General features: G+C 42.8%; 2 protein-coding genes across 2 annotated transcripts in view; one reads left to right on the top strand and one right to left on the bottom strand.

Annotated features, from left to right (window-relative positions):
- aifm5 (apoptosis inducing factor mitochondria associated 5) overlaps window positions 1-3395 on the top strand; it is a 16291-nt gene extending 12896 nt beyond the window's left edge. Inside the window, exons 18-19 of the mRNA XM_048166058.1 lie at window positions 71-175; window positions 1415-3395. Coding sequence (XP_048022015.1) covers window positions 71-175; window positions 1415-1472 — 163 coding nt within the window. The 3' untranslated portion in view covers window positions 1473-3395. The remainder of the gene's footprint in view (window positions 1-70; window positions 176-1414) is intronic.
- lg18h17orf97 (linkage group 18 C17orf97 homolog) lies at window positions 3322-18986 on the bottom strand. Its single transcript, XM_048166057.1, has 2 exons — window positions 18438-18986; window positions 3322-4173 (listed from the first exon to the last, which is right to left on the bottom strand). Exons 1-2 carry the CDS (start codon window positions 18628-18630, stop codon window positions 3806-3808), a joined length of 561 nt encoding a protein of 186 aa, XP_048022014.1. The 5' UTR covers window positions 18631-18986; the 3' UTR covers window positions 3322-3805.

Here is an 18986-nt window from a genome sequence, read left to right as displayed (position 1 = left end):
TAGGTTTGTGACTTCCTTAGATGTTTTCTCTTTAAAGTGTGAAATATTGGCTCTGTACTTTTAACTACAGGGATGATGAGGTGGTAGCTGCAGCAGGATTGAATGTTGAACCGGCTGTCTCTGTGGTGGCAGAAAGGTTGGCAGAAGGAAGAGTGATTACAAAGGCAGAAGCAGAGTGAGTGAGAACTCAAATTCAGTTATATCTGAAAATACAGATATCCTTCAGTTAGCCCCTGCTGTTTTTTTAAACTCATTGTACGAAAAAGAATTTTTCTCCACTTATGGCTTTTCAAAAATCTTTTTTTTTTTCTTTTCTTTTTTTTTTTTGGCATGCAGCAAACATTGTTAAAGGGTTAGTTCACCCAAAAATGAAAATTCTGTCATTTATTACTCACCCTCATGCCGTTCTACACCCGTAAGACCTTCATTAATCTTCGGAACACAAATTAAGATATTTTAGTTGAAATCTGATGGCTCCGTGAGGCCTCCATAGGGAGCAATGACACTTCCTCTCTCAAGATCCATAAAGGTATTAAAAACATATTTAAATCGGTTCATGTGAGTACAGTGGTTCAATATTAATATTATAAAGCGCCGAGAATATTTTTGGAGCGCCAAAAAACAAAATAACGACTTATTTAGTAAAATCGGCCATCACTAAATAAGTTATTTTGTTTTTTTTGGCGCTCCAAAAATATTCTCGTCATACTATCCAGCTAACAAGGAACATTCTCAGTACTTTGGCTATAGTTCTGGCATCTGATTCTCTCAAAGTTATGAACAAACATTATTCCAGTAATGTTAATAGAACCTTTGTCCAAAGTTATCTGGTCTTTAATAATGTTCTCAAACCGTTAGCACAAAAACATAATTTATTGTAGTTCATGGAATGTTTTTTTAGTTTGATGTTTAATTTTAGTTTGATGTTTGTCTAACTTTTTTTTAAAAAAAATTACTACTTGTTTCAGAAGAATGGGAATAACTTGTACAGAGAACACTCAAAAGTAACATCCCCATAATGTTTGCAAAATGAGAAAATGCAGTGTTTCCTTAACCAAGAAAAAATGTTATTAAAACATTATAAAAACTGGACGTTCTGAACGTTGAGAGAACATTCAGAAATAACGTTTTCATAACTTAATGGGAACATTAGCAAATCATTTTTGTTAGCTGGGCAGCTTTTGTTAGCACGTTCAAAGAACATACTTTTTTAACAGTCGCAAAGTAATTACTTATTCAAAAGAAGTACCTTCTCAGAGAGTATGCGATTTTGGACGCAGACAGTGAGAAGGAAAAAGCTTGTCATGTGATCTCAAATGGCTGCCACCATTAAGGGGGTATCCAAACAGTGTATTTGAAATTCTACTGAGTCCCCTTTTAATGTTTTTTTACTGAGGTTTTCTTTCTATTACAGGTCAGATGACCTTAGCTGGCTGAAGCTGGAGCCCATGTGTCCACTGACAGCAGTTTGAACTCCGAATGATCAGAATTCAGCCATTCTGTCCACAGTCCATCCCATCCAATCATGCCTTTACACAGAAGATGTTTTTGTAACATTTATAAAGGCCAGCACATTACAGTATGTCTCTTAAAAAGCTTTCTACACAGCTCACAGAGAGTTTGCCATTTTAACACGAATATTCAGAGATGAGACCCACTACCCATGTGCGAATAAGAGAAGAAAAGAAGCTTTTATTCTGTTCTTGCTGCAGTTCTCTGAGCTTCCAAAGAAAATTTGAGAGTTTGCCGGTTAGCTCAGGTTCAGATGCATTATTTTTTTCAATATGGGATATGAATACAATGCTTCAATCATATATTTATCCTAATCATAATTATTTATTAAGATAACTTTTGGGAATGAGCTTATGAAAGATGTTTTTTGTAAATAGTATCAGGTTTGTGTAGTATTTACTCAATGTTTAAAAGGAAAAGTAGAGTAATTAATCAATTATTAAGTACAGTCACTCTGGCATACTGGGTGCTTGATGAATCTAGGTGGCGTAGTTGGTCTTCAAGCTGTGAAATGGAGCATGGGTAGTGGAAAAATAGACAATCACTCAGTGCATCCAATCATAGTGCTTAGGAGGATTAGATGAACACAGAGCCATGGATGCTGAATGTGATGGTGGTCACAAAAGGGGGAGCATATATAATAGAACTGGACAAACATGTTACAAAAGGGCATATTACAAAAGAAATGCTGAGTTGCTCTCTTAAATTGCCTCTTATTCTCTCTCTTCTGCCATGCAACCCAGTTTTCTTTCCCAAATCGTCATAATTCACTTCTGTTCTTATCAGCAAGATTTTGTGCAGAGATATATGGGTCATATACGACAGTCCAAATCTGGAGGTGATATGTGGGCCATGAAATAGGGCTGAGACCTAAAGAAGCTAAAATCCCTTTATAAAGTACACTAGATGGTGAAAATTTAACAATAACATTTTCCATAAACAATTAGTTAGGTGGACTGCCTGTAGTTTTTATATAAACACACACACTGGCTTCCATGTTTTATGGGGACCTCCGATAGATGTAATGATTTTTATACTGTACAAATGTATATTCTATCCCCCTACACTAACCTTACCCCTAAACCTACCCATCACAGAAAACTTTCTGCATTTTTAGATTTTCAAAATTATATTCATAAGCTGTTTTCCCTCATAGGGACCAAAAAATGTCCCCATAAGGTCAAAATTTACTGGTATCATTATCCTTATGGGGACATTTGGTCCATATAACATAGGGAATACCAGGTACACACACACACACACACACACACACACACACACACACACACACACACACACATTTTTATTGCTATTACTGAGGGGGAGCAGTGATCCACAAAATGCACAATAGAAAGGTGAGAGCTTTACTTGACATTTTGTCATTCTGTACAGACTGATATTGCTGATAAGTACAATATTGCTTTTATTGTTATGACTTCCATGTTGGTCCAGTTTTTCTATCAGGAAGCATGTTGCAGTACTAATGCATTATTCATGACATACAAATAAAGGAGCCCTTTAAGAGGTCCAGTTTCCTTAGCCACTACAAGATGTGAACACAGGATGGCAACCATATTTTACAGTTGTAGTTTATAATGTTATCATCACCGTTTTAAATACAGCATAGTAAGGAATGAATTGTTTGAATGTACAAATGAGTCACCATTATAATAGTCAGAAGACAGTCACACACAAGGTTATTTATATCAGAAGAAACATTACAATGTGCTGCAAAACAAGTGCATCATTTGCACTGGTTGGGCAGTTTTAGTCACTGTTACGCATTCATGGTCTTGTTTTTTTACAAAAAAAAATACAGCACATTTGTCATGCTCATAAACATCTGTAACCCTTAAAAAGCAATAAATGATTATGTTTTTCTGGTTTGGACTTTGTTACTTTCATTAATGATAGTGATTTGTTTGATACAAGAATGTGAGAATATATTAAAGGTAAGATGCTTTAATGTTATTGAAGTCTCTTATGCTCACCAAAAATAACTCTTTTCTATTTTAATATATTGTAAAATGATTCAGTAGAGGGCTGACTGCATGAACTGAACAGCTTATAGGATGCAGAACTGAAATGGTAAAAAAAACAGGGATCAATGTATAGGCACAATATAATGCATTTTATAACAGTAGGCCTGAGAGTATCCATAGAAATTATTGCATTCAGGCCTAAAGAACATTCTCACTACAGCTATGTTACTAATAACACCAAAAACACCCACAAAACCTAATACCTCAAAGACTCTGCACATGATAGTAGACTGATAAAAAGACAAAGTTCTTCATGCTAAAACTCCAGGCTTGCTTTGTGTATTTAGTTTTGAGCTGTTAGAGTCTATGCACATTCCGGTGTGATTGTTCTGTAGAAAAGCCTGTCTTGATGCCATGTAACGTTTACGGCGATTGGCTCTGTAGACCTCCAACCGCTGGGCCTCTGCAATGGGGTCTTCCAGAGCTCCTTCCCACCTCAAGCTGTCCTGTTCAAGGTGGGTCAAATCAGATTTGTCCTCCTCATTTGGAACCGAAGCCACTTCTGATACAACCTTGGGATTTTTGGATTTGCTGCTCTTTCGTTCTTTGGCTTTGGCATGATCTTTGCTGTGAGCATCACTTATCTCTCCATTGGTCCACTGCTCTGTCTGGAGTTTCTCTAGAGGGACGTCAGACGGGTTGATGGATATAAATATTATTATTTTGATATAGCACTGGAAAATTACTATTCCTAGTCATCTATGCCTTATTTACCAATAAAATATCTAAACACTCTTTAACCCTAAAATGGGCGATGTATCCTGGGGGATACAAACATTTGAGAGGCTGTGGGGAGATTCGGAAAGTGTAGGTCTAATTTCTTGGTTTCATGTTGAAAAGGTGTTTGTTGTGAATATTTAGATCCGGTGACTTTGTTCATACATTCTTTGTTTAGCTCATGAGCAGCATTTAAAAACAACATGACCACCTGTAGTTTCAAATCTATTCACCTTCAGATAAAAGTTGATATATTTCACATATTTACAATATTTGGAGGGGACTTACATGTTTTAAAAGTTGTTAAGTGTTAGCTTATTACGTTTATGTTGAAATTTTATTAATTTAATTTTTACATTTTTCATAATCTGTCTGTAAATGTTTGTATCCCCCAGGATACGTCGCCACTTTAGGGGTATAAATTCATTGAAAAAAAAAAATTTGTTTGGCAATGCGTGTTACAACATTGTAGCAACATTTTTAAAACATTTATTCTTTCATAACTTAAACTAAACATTCTATGTACAATTCTGTTTAACAAACCTATAAATTATCAATATGACCAAAACTTTTCTGAAAAACTTCTTGGTTATGTATGTAACCCTCATTCCTTGAAGGAGGGAACGGAGATGTTACGTCAGAACTGAACTGGCGAATTGGAATCTTGCCTGAGAACCCAATTATCTTCAATTGTAACTAAAACGAGCCAATGGACATTGGCGTGTGAGGTTTGCATCACACGCACACCCGCCCCGTGCAGCGGATATAGTATAAGGAGGAGCACGTTGTGGAATCGTGAAAGGTAGGGTATCACCAAAGTGTAGATTGCTTCACAAATCAAGTCCAGACAAAGCAACTGGTTTCTATTTTTAATCAACTCAAACTTTACACAGAAAAAAAAAAAAAACACTTTTCCAGCTTCTCTCTGTATCCAGACACACACAAGTCTCTTTGGCTGCGTTTACACTGCAAGTCTGAATGCACAGATCCGATCTTTTGACGATATCCGATTTTTTGGCCAGTCTGTTTACATTCACTTTAGACGCGACTGGTATCCGATATCTGTGTTTACATTAAAACATTGTCATTGATAACTTTACATGCACATGGTGGACCTTTGGGTTTTGAATGGCTGTGCTATTAAAATTATTTATACAGGTGCATCTCAATAAATTAGAATGTTGTGGAAAAGTTCATTTATTTCAGTAATTAAACTCAAATTGTGGAAATCGTGTATTAAATAAATTCAATGTACACAGACTGAAGTACTTTAAGTTTTTGGTTCTTTTAATTGTGATGATTTTGGCTCATATTTAACAACAACCAGTAAATAAATTTTCTCAACAAATTAGAATACTTCATAAGATCAATAAAAAAAGGATATTTTAAACAGAAATGTCAGGCTTCTGAAAAGTATGTTCATTTTTATGCACTCAATACTTGGTTGGGCCTCCTTTTACATGAATTACTGCATCAATGCGGCGTGGCATGGAGGCAATCAGCCTGTGGCACTGCTCAGGTGTAATGGAAGCCCAGGTTACTTTGAAAGCGGCCTTCAGGTCATCTGCATTGTTGGGTCTGGTGTCTCTCATCCTCCTCTTGACAATACCCCATAGATTCTCTATGGGTTTCAGATCAGGCGAGTTTACTGGCCAATCAAGCACAGTAACACCATAGTCATTGAATTAGCTTTTGGTAACTTTGGCAGTGTGGGCAGGTGCCAAATCCTGCTGGAAAATGAAATCAGCATCTCCATAAACTTTGTAAGCAGAAGGAAGCATGAAGTGCTCTAAAAGTTTCTGGTAGATGGCTGCATTGACTGTGGACTTCAGAAAACACAGTGGACCAACACCAGCAGATGACATGGCAGCCCAAATCATCACTGACTGTGGAAACTTCACACTGGACTTCAAGCAACATGGTTTCTGTGCCTCTCCACTCTTCCTCCAGACTCTGGGACCTTGGTTTCCAAATGAAATGCAAAATTTACTTTCATCTGAAAAGAGGACTTTGGACCACTGAGCAACAGTCCAGTTCTTTTTCTCCGTAGCCCAGGTAAGAGGCTTCTGATGTTATCTTTGGTTCAGAAGTGGCTTGGTACGTGGAATGTGACAGTTGTAGCCCATTTCCTGAAGACATCTGTGTGCAGTGGCTCTTGATGCACTGACTCCTGCTTCAGTCCACTCCTTTTGAAGCTCTCCTAAGTTCTTAAATCAGCTTCGCCTGACAATCTTCTCAAACCTGCTGTCATTCCTTTCACTTGTACACCTTTTCCTACCACACTTTTTCCTTCCAGTCAACTTTCCATCAATATGCTTTGGCACAAAACTCTGCGAACAGCCATCTCTTTCAGCAATGACCCTCTGTGGCTTACCCTCATTGTAGAGGGTCTTGATGATCATCTTCTGGACAACTGTCAAGTCAGCAGACTTCCCCATGACTACTGTTGGGATTACTGACCTAAACCCAGTATTTATACCCTGATAATGGTAATTTAATAGAATTTGAAATTAAATATTCTAATAATTTGAGATACTGATTTTTTGATTTTGATGAGCAGCAAGCTGTAATCATCAAAATGAAAACAAAAAAGTCTGGAAATATTTTACTTTATGTCTAATAAATCTAAAATATATTTAAGTTTTACATTTTGAATTAAATTACAGAAAAAAATAAATTTTTAATGATATTCTAATTTATTGAGATGCACCTGTATATTTCACATCAGGTGGCCATGATTACCTGCCAGAATGGATAAGTTAACAGCTGTCAGTGGATGTTTTGCAGTGCAAAATCTGCGTATATGCATGTAGACTGGAAAATAAAGGTAATTTGCATTCGTTGTTTTATCTACAGTCATTAGTCATAATACAACATAAAAGCTAACTTTTAGTGAGCAAACGTGTTACCCTCGCCTTGTGATGGCTTGGAATTCCAGGGGGAATCAGATTTGCATGTTTAGACGTAGGTTGCATGTCCAGATATCAGATATGTATCTGATTTAAAACCACATTTGGAAGTGGCTCAGACTGGATGTGAAAAAATCGGATCTTGTGTGGATTTTTACACGTGTGCAAAAAATTCCGATCTGTGTCAGATGTGAGCAAAAAATAAATTTTTTGTGTCAGTGTAAATGCAGCCTTTGTTCTCAGCTCATTAACAGCTTTTCTCCTTCACTTGAAACAACTATGCTTCCACCGCCAAGAAACCTGGTAATTGTAGTCCCGGACCAGGTGGCCATCTTGGTATGTAGTCCCCATGCTGCCACCATCTAGATGGCACATACCTTCCCTCTATGACACACACTTTCACAATGCCACAAACACCCCTTCTCTGCTCTGTGGCTCGTGGTTGTGGGGAGAAGGTGTAGAGGGCATCTCGTCGTGAGAGGGCATCAGCGTTGCCATGGCAAGGTCCGGGTCTGTGAACAACAGAGAAATTAAATGCTTGGAGGTTCAGGAACCACTGTGTTACCCTCCTGTTGCTCTCTTTATTTCTTGCTATCCACTGTAAAGGGGCATGATCTGTTACTAGGACAAACTTCCTTCCTTGAAGGTAGTAACGAAGGGTCTCCAATGCCCCTTTGACCCCTAAACGTTCTTTTTCCATTCTGGAGTAATTTTTCTCATGCTTTGCTAACTTCCTGCTTATATACAGAACAGGATGTTCCTCCCTCTCTTGCGTTTGGGATAACACTACCCCAAGACCCACCTCTAATGCATCCGTGTGTACTATATAAGACTTCTTAAAATCAGGTGCCACCAGGACAGGATGCAAAGTCAGGGCTCTCTTTAGTTGTGCAAATGATTCCTCAATCTTTTTGGACCATTTAACCATTCTGGAGTGTTGTTTCTTGGTCATTTCTGTAAGGCCAGCAACCAGTTACAACTTCTGTAGTAATTTGCCAGGCCCAGGAAGGACTTAACTTGGGTCTTTGTGGAGGGCCTAGGCCAGTCTTGTATGGCATTGATTTTAGCCTCTTGGAGTTTAACTAGACCTTGTCCTATGGTGTATCCCAGGTAGTTTGTTTCACTAAAGGCTAGTTTGCACTTTTTAGGGTTAGCAGTGAGGCCCACCTCCCTTAGTGAATCCACTACCTTCTGAACTTGCATTAAGTGGGTTTCCCACTCCTGGCTATACACCACCATGTCATCTAAATATGCTGCAGCATATCTTTGATGAGGTCGGAGGACGCGGTCCATCAGCCTCTGAAAAGTCACTGGTGTCCCATGCAGGCTGAAAGGTAGACAAACATAATGGTATAGCCCCTCCGGGGTAGCGAAGGCTGTCTTTTCCTTGGATTCTGGAGAAAGAGGAACTTGCCAATATCCTTTGGTTTAATCAAGGGTGGTAATAAATCTGGCCTTGCCCAGTTGATCATTCAATTCATCTACATGTGGCATGGGATAAGAATCAAACTGTGACACTTCATTTAGTTTCCTGAAATAATTACAGAATCTTATTGTTCCATCTGACTTGGGAACCAGCACAATAGGGCTCGACCAGGCACTCTGAGATTCTTCAATGACCCCTAGCTTTATCATATTTCTTACCTCCTCCTTGATAGCTTCTCGCCAGGCTTCAGGGATTATATATGGACCCTGTTGTATGACTTTGCCAGGTACAGTGTGAATTTCATGTTAGATCACATGGGTGTGACCAGGTTCAGAGGACAAAAACATCTCTATTCCACTGTACCAACTCGGTAGGGTAGAAGCTGGTCCCAGTTTCGTCCATCTTTCTCAATGACTTTGCGCAGCATATGCTTAAATGTTCTATTAAAGCACTCTACAAGACCATCTGTTTGGGGATGGTAAACTGAGGTTGTGAGCTGTTTTATTCTCAACAGGTTACTCAGTTAGGATCTCTTGTGGGATCCCTACCCTACTACTGAGGAGGAAGAGCTCTTTGGCCACCTGTTTGGCTGTGGCTTTCCACAGGGGAACAGCTTCAGGATATCAGGTAGCATAATCCAGCATCACTAAAATATATTGATGTCCCCTAGCACTCTTGGGTAGGAGCCCCACAATATCTATTTCAATTCTTTCAAACGGGATCTCAGTGATTGGCAGGGGAATTAGGGGGTTTCATGCTGTGGGTTTTGGTGCTACTTGTTGACATTCTGGACAGCTGCGGCAGTAGTTTTCTACCTCTTTGTAAATGCCGGACCAAAAAAAAAAAAACCGCTGCAAAATCCTCTCTTTAATTTTATCCACCCCTAAGTGGGCTCCAAGTAGGTGGGTGTGTGTTAGATGTAACACTGTTGATCTATGAGACTTATGTACTAGGAGCTGTTCCTGGACGTCTTCTCCACTTTTTTTTACCTGATAAAGCAGACCATTTTTCACTGCAAAGTATGGAAATGTTAGATGTCCCTGATCTTTATGCACCTCCTCCACCACTCTGACATTCCTCAGTGCATTAGTTAATGTTTGGTCTTTTAGCTGTGCAGTACCATATTGTCCTCTTAACGGCATGGCCTCTGCTTTGATCCCGTATTCACCTGCGCTCTCCTGTGATGACTCCTTTTCAGAAGCTGTTTCAGTCTCCTCTGCATCACCCCTTGGTTCTGCACAAGTCTGAACTGGAAAACAACTTTTGGTCATGTACCTTACATTCTGATCCCTTTGGGCAGTGTCTCCCCTATATTTGGATTTACGTCTAGGCCTCTGGGTCTCCCTCATCTTTTTCCCCAATATGTCTTGCCACAGAGCATGAAATATTGGGCAGTCCCTGCCAATGAGCACACTAACTGGCAACGTGGCCACTACTCCAGCTTTTCCATCACATTTCCCTTTTGTGGTGATGAGGGTTAGAGCAGCTGTTGGCTATTTCTGAGTGTCTCCATGCACACAAGACGCCAGGATGGTATTTTCCTGAGAGATCTCTGCTGGGTTGACTAGTGACTTGTGGATCAAGGTAATCATGCTCCCTGAGTCTAATAAGGCCTTCACATCCTGGCTATTTATAGTTACAGGGCAGGCCATGGCTGGGAAGTTTGTGTCTCCCATCAGTGCAGCAAAGAGGTTAGTCTGCTGGCTCCCTGAAGAATCTCCTGGTGGCATCGGTTCATCTGGTTTGTCACACTGCCAGGAAATATGACAGAGTTCCCCACATTTGTAACATGTTCTAGGGCTGCAGTCTAATAATGCTTTTAGTTGTTCAAAGGGACCACTGTTTTCCTTCCTCTGGCTATACAACTGTGTCGGCAGACCTTTGGGAGTCCTCCTTGTCTGTGGATGAGAGCTAGCTTGTGTCCGGTAATTTAACATATTTCCTTTAGCTTGATATCTTTCAACTGCCTCTATTAACCCATCTGCCGTTATTGGATTGCTCTGCCTAACTACTTTTTTTGCTTCATACGGAAGGGCTCTTATTTATCTACCAATACTTTCTCGACGACTGCTGATGCTGTGTTCTATTCAGGTTCTAGGCATTTCTTCGTCAGGCGCATCAGTTTATGAAACTGTGCATGGGGAGGTTGGTCTTTCTGAAAACTCTATTCATGTACTCGCTGGGCCATCCCAAATGTTGTCAGACCATTTCTGCTAAGGATCTCTTTTTTCAAGCTATCATAATCATTTGCAGTTGTAGGGTCTAAATCTAAAAAAGCTTTTTGTGATTCACCTGATAAAAATGGTGCCAACAGCCTAGCCCACTGTTCTTTTGGCCACTTTTCTCATGAGCTGTTGTCTCAAAAGCATACAAGTATGTCTCCACGTCATCAGTGACCCCCATTTTTGGTCACTAGCTCTGACTTTTTTGCAATCTTGGCTCATAATTGAAGTTCCTTTGATTTCAATTAATTTGCACGTCTTTGTTCTTTGACTAGTGCAGCATTAGTTTGTTGTTGGTTTTTGTCTCTAGAATTGCTTTCAATAACTCCTCCATTGTAACGTTTTGGTCTTTTGTACTTAACTTAGCAAACTTCACTGCCAGGTCTTCCCAATCTCCATTGGACATCAGCACTCACACCATTGGAACTGCATTCTCCACTATGTGTGGCATCGTGAGAGGTAGGGTATCACCAAAGTGTGGACTGCTTCACAAATCAAACCCAAACTCATAAACAGCTTTTCCCCTTCACTTGCAAAACCTGTGCTTCCACCGCCAAGGAGCTTGGTAATTGTAGTCCCGGACCAGGTGGCCATCTTGGTTTGTAGTCCCTATGCTGCAACCATTTAGATGGCACATACTCTATGACACACCCTCTCATGATGCCACAGTGTGCAATTGCACATTCAGGTTTTTCGCTGAGAAGCAGAGCCGGTGACCCAGCCGCTCAGCAGTGGTACAGCAACTGTGGCGAAGAGACATAACATCTCCATTCCCTCCTTCAGAGAACGAGGGTTACATACGTAACCGAGACGTTCCCTTTCAGTCAGTCACATTTGACGTTATGTACACAGGGGAAGGTCGCAGCATGACTGAGAGACTGTATCTGTAATCTGCAGTGGGCAAAGGCTCTCTTGTGAAGCGGCAGTAGCAGTAGGAAATGCAGGGAAAGCAGGAAGTGACCACCACTGACGCGTCGTCACACCAACACTGAAGAGCTTCAAGAGCTTCACAATCGTAGTCACACGAAGAAGACTGCTTTAAGGCACAAACGCTCGGCTCGAAAGCAAAAAGCTGAATGTGCACACGCTCTTCCTTATATACTTGCTGTGCAGGGTGGGGTGCGCGATGCAAATCTCACACGCCAATGTCCATTGGCTCGTTTTAGTTACACTTGAAGGTGACTGGGCTGTCAGGCAAGATCCCAGTCAGTTCAGTTCTGGTGTAACGTTGAACCTGTTGTACACAATCTACTTTATGCCTTCTGTCATCTGATTGAGAGTTCATACTTTTATTAATCAAGTGAAGTCTTTATTGCTCAGAAATCTTTAATGATTTTTATAAAGTAAATGTAAGATAAACATTTACTGGACTGAAGTAACTTGGGTTTACTTGATAATTCATACATAATTTTTTAATGTTAAAAATTAAAAATTCTTTTTACATTTATTCATGTTAATGTACATGTCAAATATGACACAACAGTGTTACGGTACACAGGAGGCAGACACAGATGTAACAGGTAATGGTTGTTTTATTGACCACAGTAGAGCAGAGGATAACACACAGGTGAGTGAACTGGTTGTAGATAATGTAGAACGGGTAGTATGAGGAATAGTTACTGTCCTTTCTGTTGCAGGTAGAGACACGTTGGAGCTTGGAGATCGCTGGAGAACTTGGGAGCTGGCTGAAACACACCCACACAGCAGACGAGGCACACAGAGGGAAGGAGACACGCTGGAGACAGGGGAGTATACGAAGAGGAGTCCTTGAGGTAAGCATAACAGGGAGTATATGCGAACGAGACCGGACATAGAGTGCTGTGTGAGTGTGTGCTTTATAGTGCTGCTGATGAGTGGAGTGATGAGGTGCAGGTGGCGGTGATCAGTACTCTGGAGACAGCGTGCGTTGTGATTGGGTGATGTTGGAACCTGACGTGTCTGTGACAGTACCCCCCCCTCCACGGCCCGCTCCAGAGGGCCGAGGACCCCGACGCCGTGGTGGTCGTCCTCTTCCCCGCGGTGCCGGTTTCTCAGGGTGACTGTCGTGGAATGTCTGGAGTAAGCTGGGGTCCAAGATGTCGTTCCTTGGGACCCAGGAGCGTTCCTCGGGGCCGTATCCTTCCCAGTCCACTAAATATTCCAGCTGACCACCACGCCGCCGGGAGTCCAAGATCTCATGAACCTCATACGCAGCTCCGTCCTCCAGGATGAGTGGAAGGGGGGTTCGGCGGGAGCCACGTCAGGTCCTGTGGGAAGAACAGAAGGGTGGTGAGCTTTCAGCAGTGACACGTGGAAAGTGGGGTGTATACGATACCCTTGTGGAAGACGGAGTTGATAGGTGACTGGGTTGACCTGCTTGACGATGGGGAATGGGCCAATGAACCTGGGACTCAGCTTTCTGCAAGGCAGACGCAGTCTGATATCCCGGGTGGATAGCCAAACCATCTGACCAGGCTGGAAGACCGGAGTGATGGAGCGTCGAAGGTCGGCTACCATCCTGCGTCTGCGCAGGGCTCATTGCAGTTGATGGTGTGCTGAGTCCCAGACCCTCTCGCTCTCTCGGAACCAGTAATCCACTGCTGGAACGTTGGAGGGTTCCCCGGACCAGGGGAACAGTGGGGGTTGGTAGCCGAGTACGCACTGGAACGGTGTGAGTCCTGTAGTCGACTGCCGGAGAGAGTTTTGGGCGTACTCGGCCCAACCCAGGAACTGGTTCCAAGAGTCCTGGTGGTCATGACAGAAGGTACGGAGGAAGCGGCCAATCTCCTGCACCTTCCTTTCCGTCTGCCCGTTCGACTGCGGGTGGTATCCGGAAGTCAGGCTGACGGCCACACCTAGGAGGGAGTAGAACGACTTCCATACTCTGGATATGAACTGGGGTCCTCGGTCGGAGACTATATCTTCTGGTATTCCGAAGTATCTGAAGACTTGGTTGAAGAGTATTTCAGCGGTCTCCATGGCAGTGGGTAATCCTGGGAGTGGAATCAGACGGCATGATTTTGAGAAGCGATCCACAACAACTAGGATGGTGGTATTTCCTTCTGAGACAGGGAGATCAGTAATGAAATCCACTCCTAGGTGTGACCATGGGCGATCTGGAACGGGCAGCGGAAGGAGTTTCCCAGCTGGCAGATGACGAGGAGATTTGGAGATGGCACACTCCCGACAGCCCTGCACGTACCTTCTGACATCCGAAGCCATCCCTGGCCACCAGAAGCGTTCTTTTAGCAACGAGAGGGTTTCATTGACCCCTGGGTGACCAGTGCCAAGTGACGTGTGAGCCGAGTGAATGGTTGGAATGCGTCGTGTCCGTGGGATGTACAGCAAGCCGGGTGGACAACCCGGCGGAGGGTTCGTGGAGGCATTGGAGGAGGGGATGGTCTCCTCTGACCAGGTAATAGGACTCACGATGAGAGAGCTCGGGATGATGGGTTCAGGTTCTTCGGTCTTTTCCTCAGGAGCATGGAGACGGGAGAGAGCGTCTGCTTTCACGTTTTTGGTACCTGGGCGGTAGGAGATGGTGTAATTGAAAACGGGAGAAGAACATGGCCCAGCGAGCTTGTCTAGGGTTCAGTCTCTTTGCTGACCGAAGATATTCAAGGTTCTTATGGTCTGTCAACACCAGGAATGCATGTTTGGCTCCCTCCAGCCAATGCCTCCACTCTTCCAAGGCAAGCTTAAAAGCAAAAAGTTCCCTGTCACCGATGGAGTAGTTGACTTCCGCCGGGCTGAGCTTGCGGGAGAAGAAGGTGCATGGATGGAGTCTACTTGGCGTCCCCTGCTGCTGTGATAACACCGCTCCCACTCCAGTTGTCGAGGCGTCCACTTCGACGACGAACTGTTTTTCTGGGTCTGGATGGACGAGTAAGGGAGCGGTGGTGAAGGCTTCCTTTAGGTGGTTAAAGGCGTTGGTGGCTGCTGGGTTCCAGGACAGAGACTTGGGCTTATTGCGGAGCAGGCTGGTAAGTGGATGGGTGATGGAACTGTAACCTTTGATGAACCGTCTGTAGAAGTTGGAGAATCCGAGGAAGCGCTGGAGCTCTTTTATGGTGGTGGGTTCTGGCCAGTTGGTGATGGACTCCACCTTCCTCTCGTCCATCCAGATGCCACTGTGGTCTATGTTGTAACCCAGGAAAGAGACGGAAGGTTGGTGGAAGGAGCACTTCTTTGCCTTGAGGAACAGGTTGTACTGACGAAGGCGGGTGAGGACCTCCGCAATGTTCCAGGGCCGCTGGGACGAGAGGAAGGGGATACCTGAACTTGAATGTAATCTTGTTGAGGGAGCGATAATCGATGCATGGCCGCAAGCCTCCGTCCTTTTTAGCCACGAAGAAGAAACTAGAAGCAGCAGGGGAAGTAGACGGCCTGATGTAACCTTGGGTGAGGGCTTCCTTGATGTAATCCTCCATGGCCTTCTCCTCCGGGATGGACAGTGGGTATATCTTACCCTTTGGCACTGGTTCAACCGGAAGCAGGTCGATGGCACAGTCCCATGGCCGGTGTGGAGGCAGCTTGGAAGCCCGTTGCGGGCAGAAGACGTCGCTGAAGGGGGCGTAACACTTGGGGATGTCGACGGAGCGTTGTTCGACTGGACTTTCGATGGATGTGGCGCAGAGAGAGAGATCCGTTTTCCAGGAGATGGTGGGGTTATGCTGCTCCAACCAGGGGCGCCCCAGAACCACGTCAGCGGTGGAATCCTCCAGAACCAGCAGATGTATCTCTTCTTGGTGTAGTAAACCAACTTGAAGTGTTACTGGTCCAGCCACGGTGCGGACGCGCTTACGACTCAGGGGTTTGCCGGTTATTGAGTTGATCTTGTAGATGGTCGGAGACGGAGAGGTCTTGAGACGTAGCTGCTGGCAGATGGCGCCGGAGACGAAGTTGCCGGCTGACCCTGAGTCGAGGAGCGCGACCACTGAAAGGGAGACAGTAGTGGCAGTAAGATTGACGACAGTAGTGAGTGGTTTCATTTTATGAGTAGCAGGAATAATAGCACTCACCAGGGGTCGCGGTGGTCGTGTGGGGCATGCTGCAATCACATGCCCAGGACCTCCACAGTATAGACAGAGATGCAGGGTCAGCCGACGGCGGCGCTCTTCAGAAGATAGACGAGAGTTTTCCACTTCCATGGGTTCTTGGGCTGGTTCTGGAGTGCTGACGGGTTCGGATCGGCAGAGGAGCACGTTGGAGAGGGACTGGTCCTGGTGCTCTTGGATGCACGCTTGCATGCGAGTGGCGCAGTGAATGGAGAGCTGGATGAATTTCTCGAGGCCGATGGAGTCCTCGCATGCAGCGAGATGCAGCCGCACCCGAGGCTCTAATCCTTGACAATAAGTTGTTATCAGGGCTTGTTCATTCCATCCGCTGAGTGCTGCAAGCGTTCTGAATTGCAAAGCATAATCGTAAATAGACATTGATCCTTGTTTTAAATTATAGAGTTTCTCACCAGCTGAAGAATCCGTGATCGGTTTCCCGAACACTTCCCGGAAGTGGGAAATAAACGCCGAGTAGGATTTGGTTACAGCACCCCGCTGGGACCAGATGGAATCTGCCCATTTCAATGCTTTGCCGCTGAGCTGAGAAATGATGAACGCTATCTTGGATGTGTCACTCGGGTACAGGTGCGGCTGCATCTCCAGGACCAGTGTGCATTGCAGCAGGAATACGCTGCAATCCTCCGCCGATCCTGAGAAGGGTGCCGGTTTGGCCATGGGACTGGCGTACGGCGGCAACGAAGGAGAACTGCTGACATTGGCGGTGGTGTTCGTTGGTGCAGGTGAAGGGACAGTGACTGGAGATGGCGGTGGTGGATTGATGGTTAAAGTGCGCCGAAGCGCATCCACCAGTTCCTGAAATGGATCCGGCTGGCTCATACTGGGTCTGCGGTGTTGGTCCGGTCTTCTGTTACGGTACACAGGAGGCAGACACAGATGTAACAGGTAATGGTTTTATTGACCACAGTAGAGCAGAGGATAACACACAGGTGAGTGAACTGGTTGTAGATAATGTAGAACGGGTAGTATGAGGAATAGTTACTGTCCTTTCTGTTGCAGGTAGAGACACGTTGGAGCTTGGAGATCGCTGGAGAACTTGGGAGCTGGCTGAAACACACCCACACAGCAGACGAGGCACACAGAGGGAAGGAGACACGCTGGAGACAGGTGAGTATACGAAGAGAAGTCCTTGAGGTAAGCATAACAGGGAGTATATGCGAACGAGACCGGACATAGAGTGCTGTGTGAGTGTGTGCTTTATAGTGCTGCTGATGAGTGGAGTGATGAGGTGCAGGTGGCGGTGATCAGTACTCTGGAGACAGCGTGCGTTGTGATTGGGTGATGTTGGAACCTGACGTGTCTGTGACAAACAGGCTTTTGGGAAACATTTATTTGTCCAATTTATCATTGATTTGTATACATGCATATATGAGCCATAAAAACCTGATGTACGGTGTGTGTGTGTGTGTGTGTGTGTGTGTGAAATATGATACTCAAAAAACAAAACAAAAAAACCCAAAAAAAACATGCAAATATATGCATATGTGTTTTTTGTTGAGTATCATATTTGAGTATCAGGCTTTTATGGCTCATATATGCAAGTCATTGCAAATCAATGATAATTGAGAGATGGACAAATACATGTTCCCCAAAAGCTTGTTGTGTCATATTTGACATTTATATTAACAAGAAAAAAAATTTAAAAAGAAAGTTTAAAAAAAATGTGTATAAATAATCCAGTAAACCCAAGTTGGTTCAGTTCAGTAAATGTTTATCTTACATTGACTTTATTAAAATCATTAAAGATTTCTGAGCAAAAAAAGACTTCACTTGATTAAAAAAGTATGAACTATCAATCAGATGACAGAAATCATGAAATAGATTGTCTACAACAGGTTTTTCAGCAAAGTTTTTGTCATATTGATGATTTATAGGCCCTAGAAATGTGCGCATTAAATATGAAACAGTAGGCTAATATTTTCATAAATAGGCATTATACTTAATGTTTAACAGAACTGTATGAAATTGTATTATTTGTGTCCTAAGATGGAAAATAGCAATAAATTAATTTTCTTATTTCTCTTTATGGTCTTGCCATTTTTAGGGTTAAGCAAGATACATTTATTTAAACTAAATGCATTTTAGATAATGCATCTTAAATATCAATGTATTTTGCTTTGTTCTATTGACAGATTTTTTCCCACATTTTATAAGCATAAACCTTATTATTTAAAGGGATAGCTGACCTAAAACGTGCACATTCTGTCAGCATTTCCTCACCTTCATGTCATGCCAAACATGTATGACTTTCTTTCTTCTGCAGATGTCGAAAGAAGATATTTTGAAGAACATGTTTTAGTTATCATTGACATCCATTGAAAGAAAAACATTGAGACATTTTTCAGAATATCTCCTTTTATGTTCCACAGAAGAAAGTAAGTCCCACAGGTTTGGAAGGACACGAAGGTGAGTAAATGATGAGAGAATTTTAGAAGAACTATGCTTTTAAGACTTATTGTTTTCTATCAGCTATTTACTTTGTTTAATTATTTCACCAATGACCATGTAATGCGTTAACAAGTGTTTTTTTTTTTTTTTTTTTTAAATAAACCCACCTGAATCCTTAGATTGGTTAATGCAATTTCTCGATTTCTTTTTCTCTTTTGTTGTGTCTTTCCTTTTCTTTTTGCTCTCTTTCATTGTGGCAGTCAAAGGTGGGACGTGAAATCCTTTTTTAACTGAAATCTCCTCCCGCGTGTTTGTTGTTTGAGAAGTGCCTTTAATCCGTCGTTCTCTAAACGATGCCATTACTCACGGCTATCCCAGCACTTCAGTTTAAAACGAGTACGTTGCTTATGAAGACACGTGCTGTTTTCACTTTGAATTTACGATAAATGTAATTTTAATAAGCATTAAAAGAGATAATATTGCATTAACATCTACAAACTTGTTAGTTGGTAGCGCGATAGAACTCACAGCGTTCTATCAGAGTGAAGGTCGTTTGAGCGTGATGACGCATCTCCATGGAAACAGAACTCCTCCCATGTGCCCAAAAGTAATGGGGGAAACAGTCTTTCACACATATCTGAGATAACTAGAGATATTTAAAGACTTTATAGATCATAAGAGCACTTGCAATAGAATAACAGCATGCAATATTTAAA

Source organism: Megalobrama amblycephala, linkage group LG18 (genome assembly GCF_018812025.1).
Source record: "Megalobrama amblycephala isolate DHTTF-2021 linkage group LG18, ASM1881202v1, whole genome shotgun sequence".
NCBI lineage: Eukaryota > Metazoa > Chordata > Actinopteri > Cypriniformes > Xenocyprididae > Megalobrama > Megalobrama amblycephala.
The sequence above is the reverse complement of the archived record's forward strand: the minus strand, read 5'-3'. Positions and strand labels throughout refer to the sequence as shown.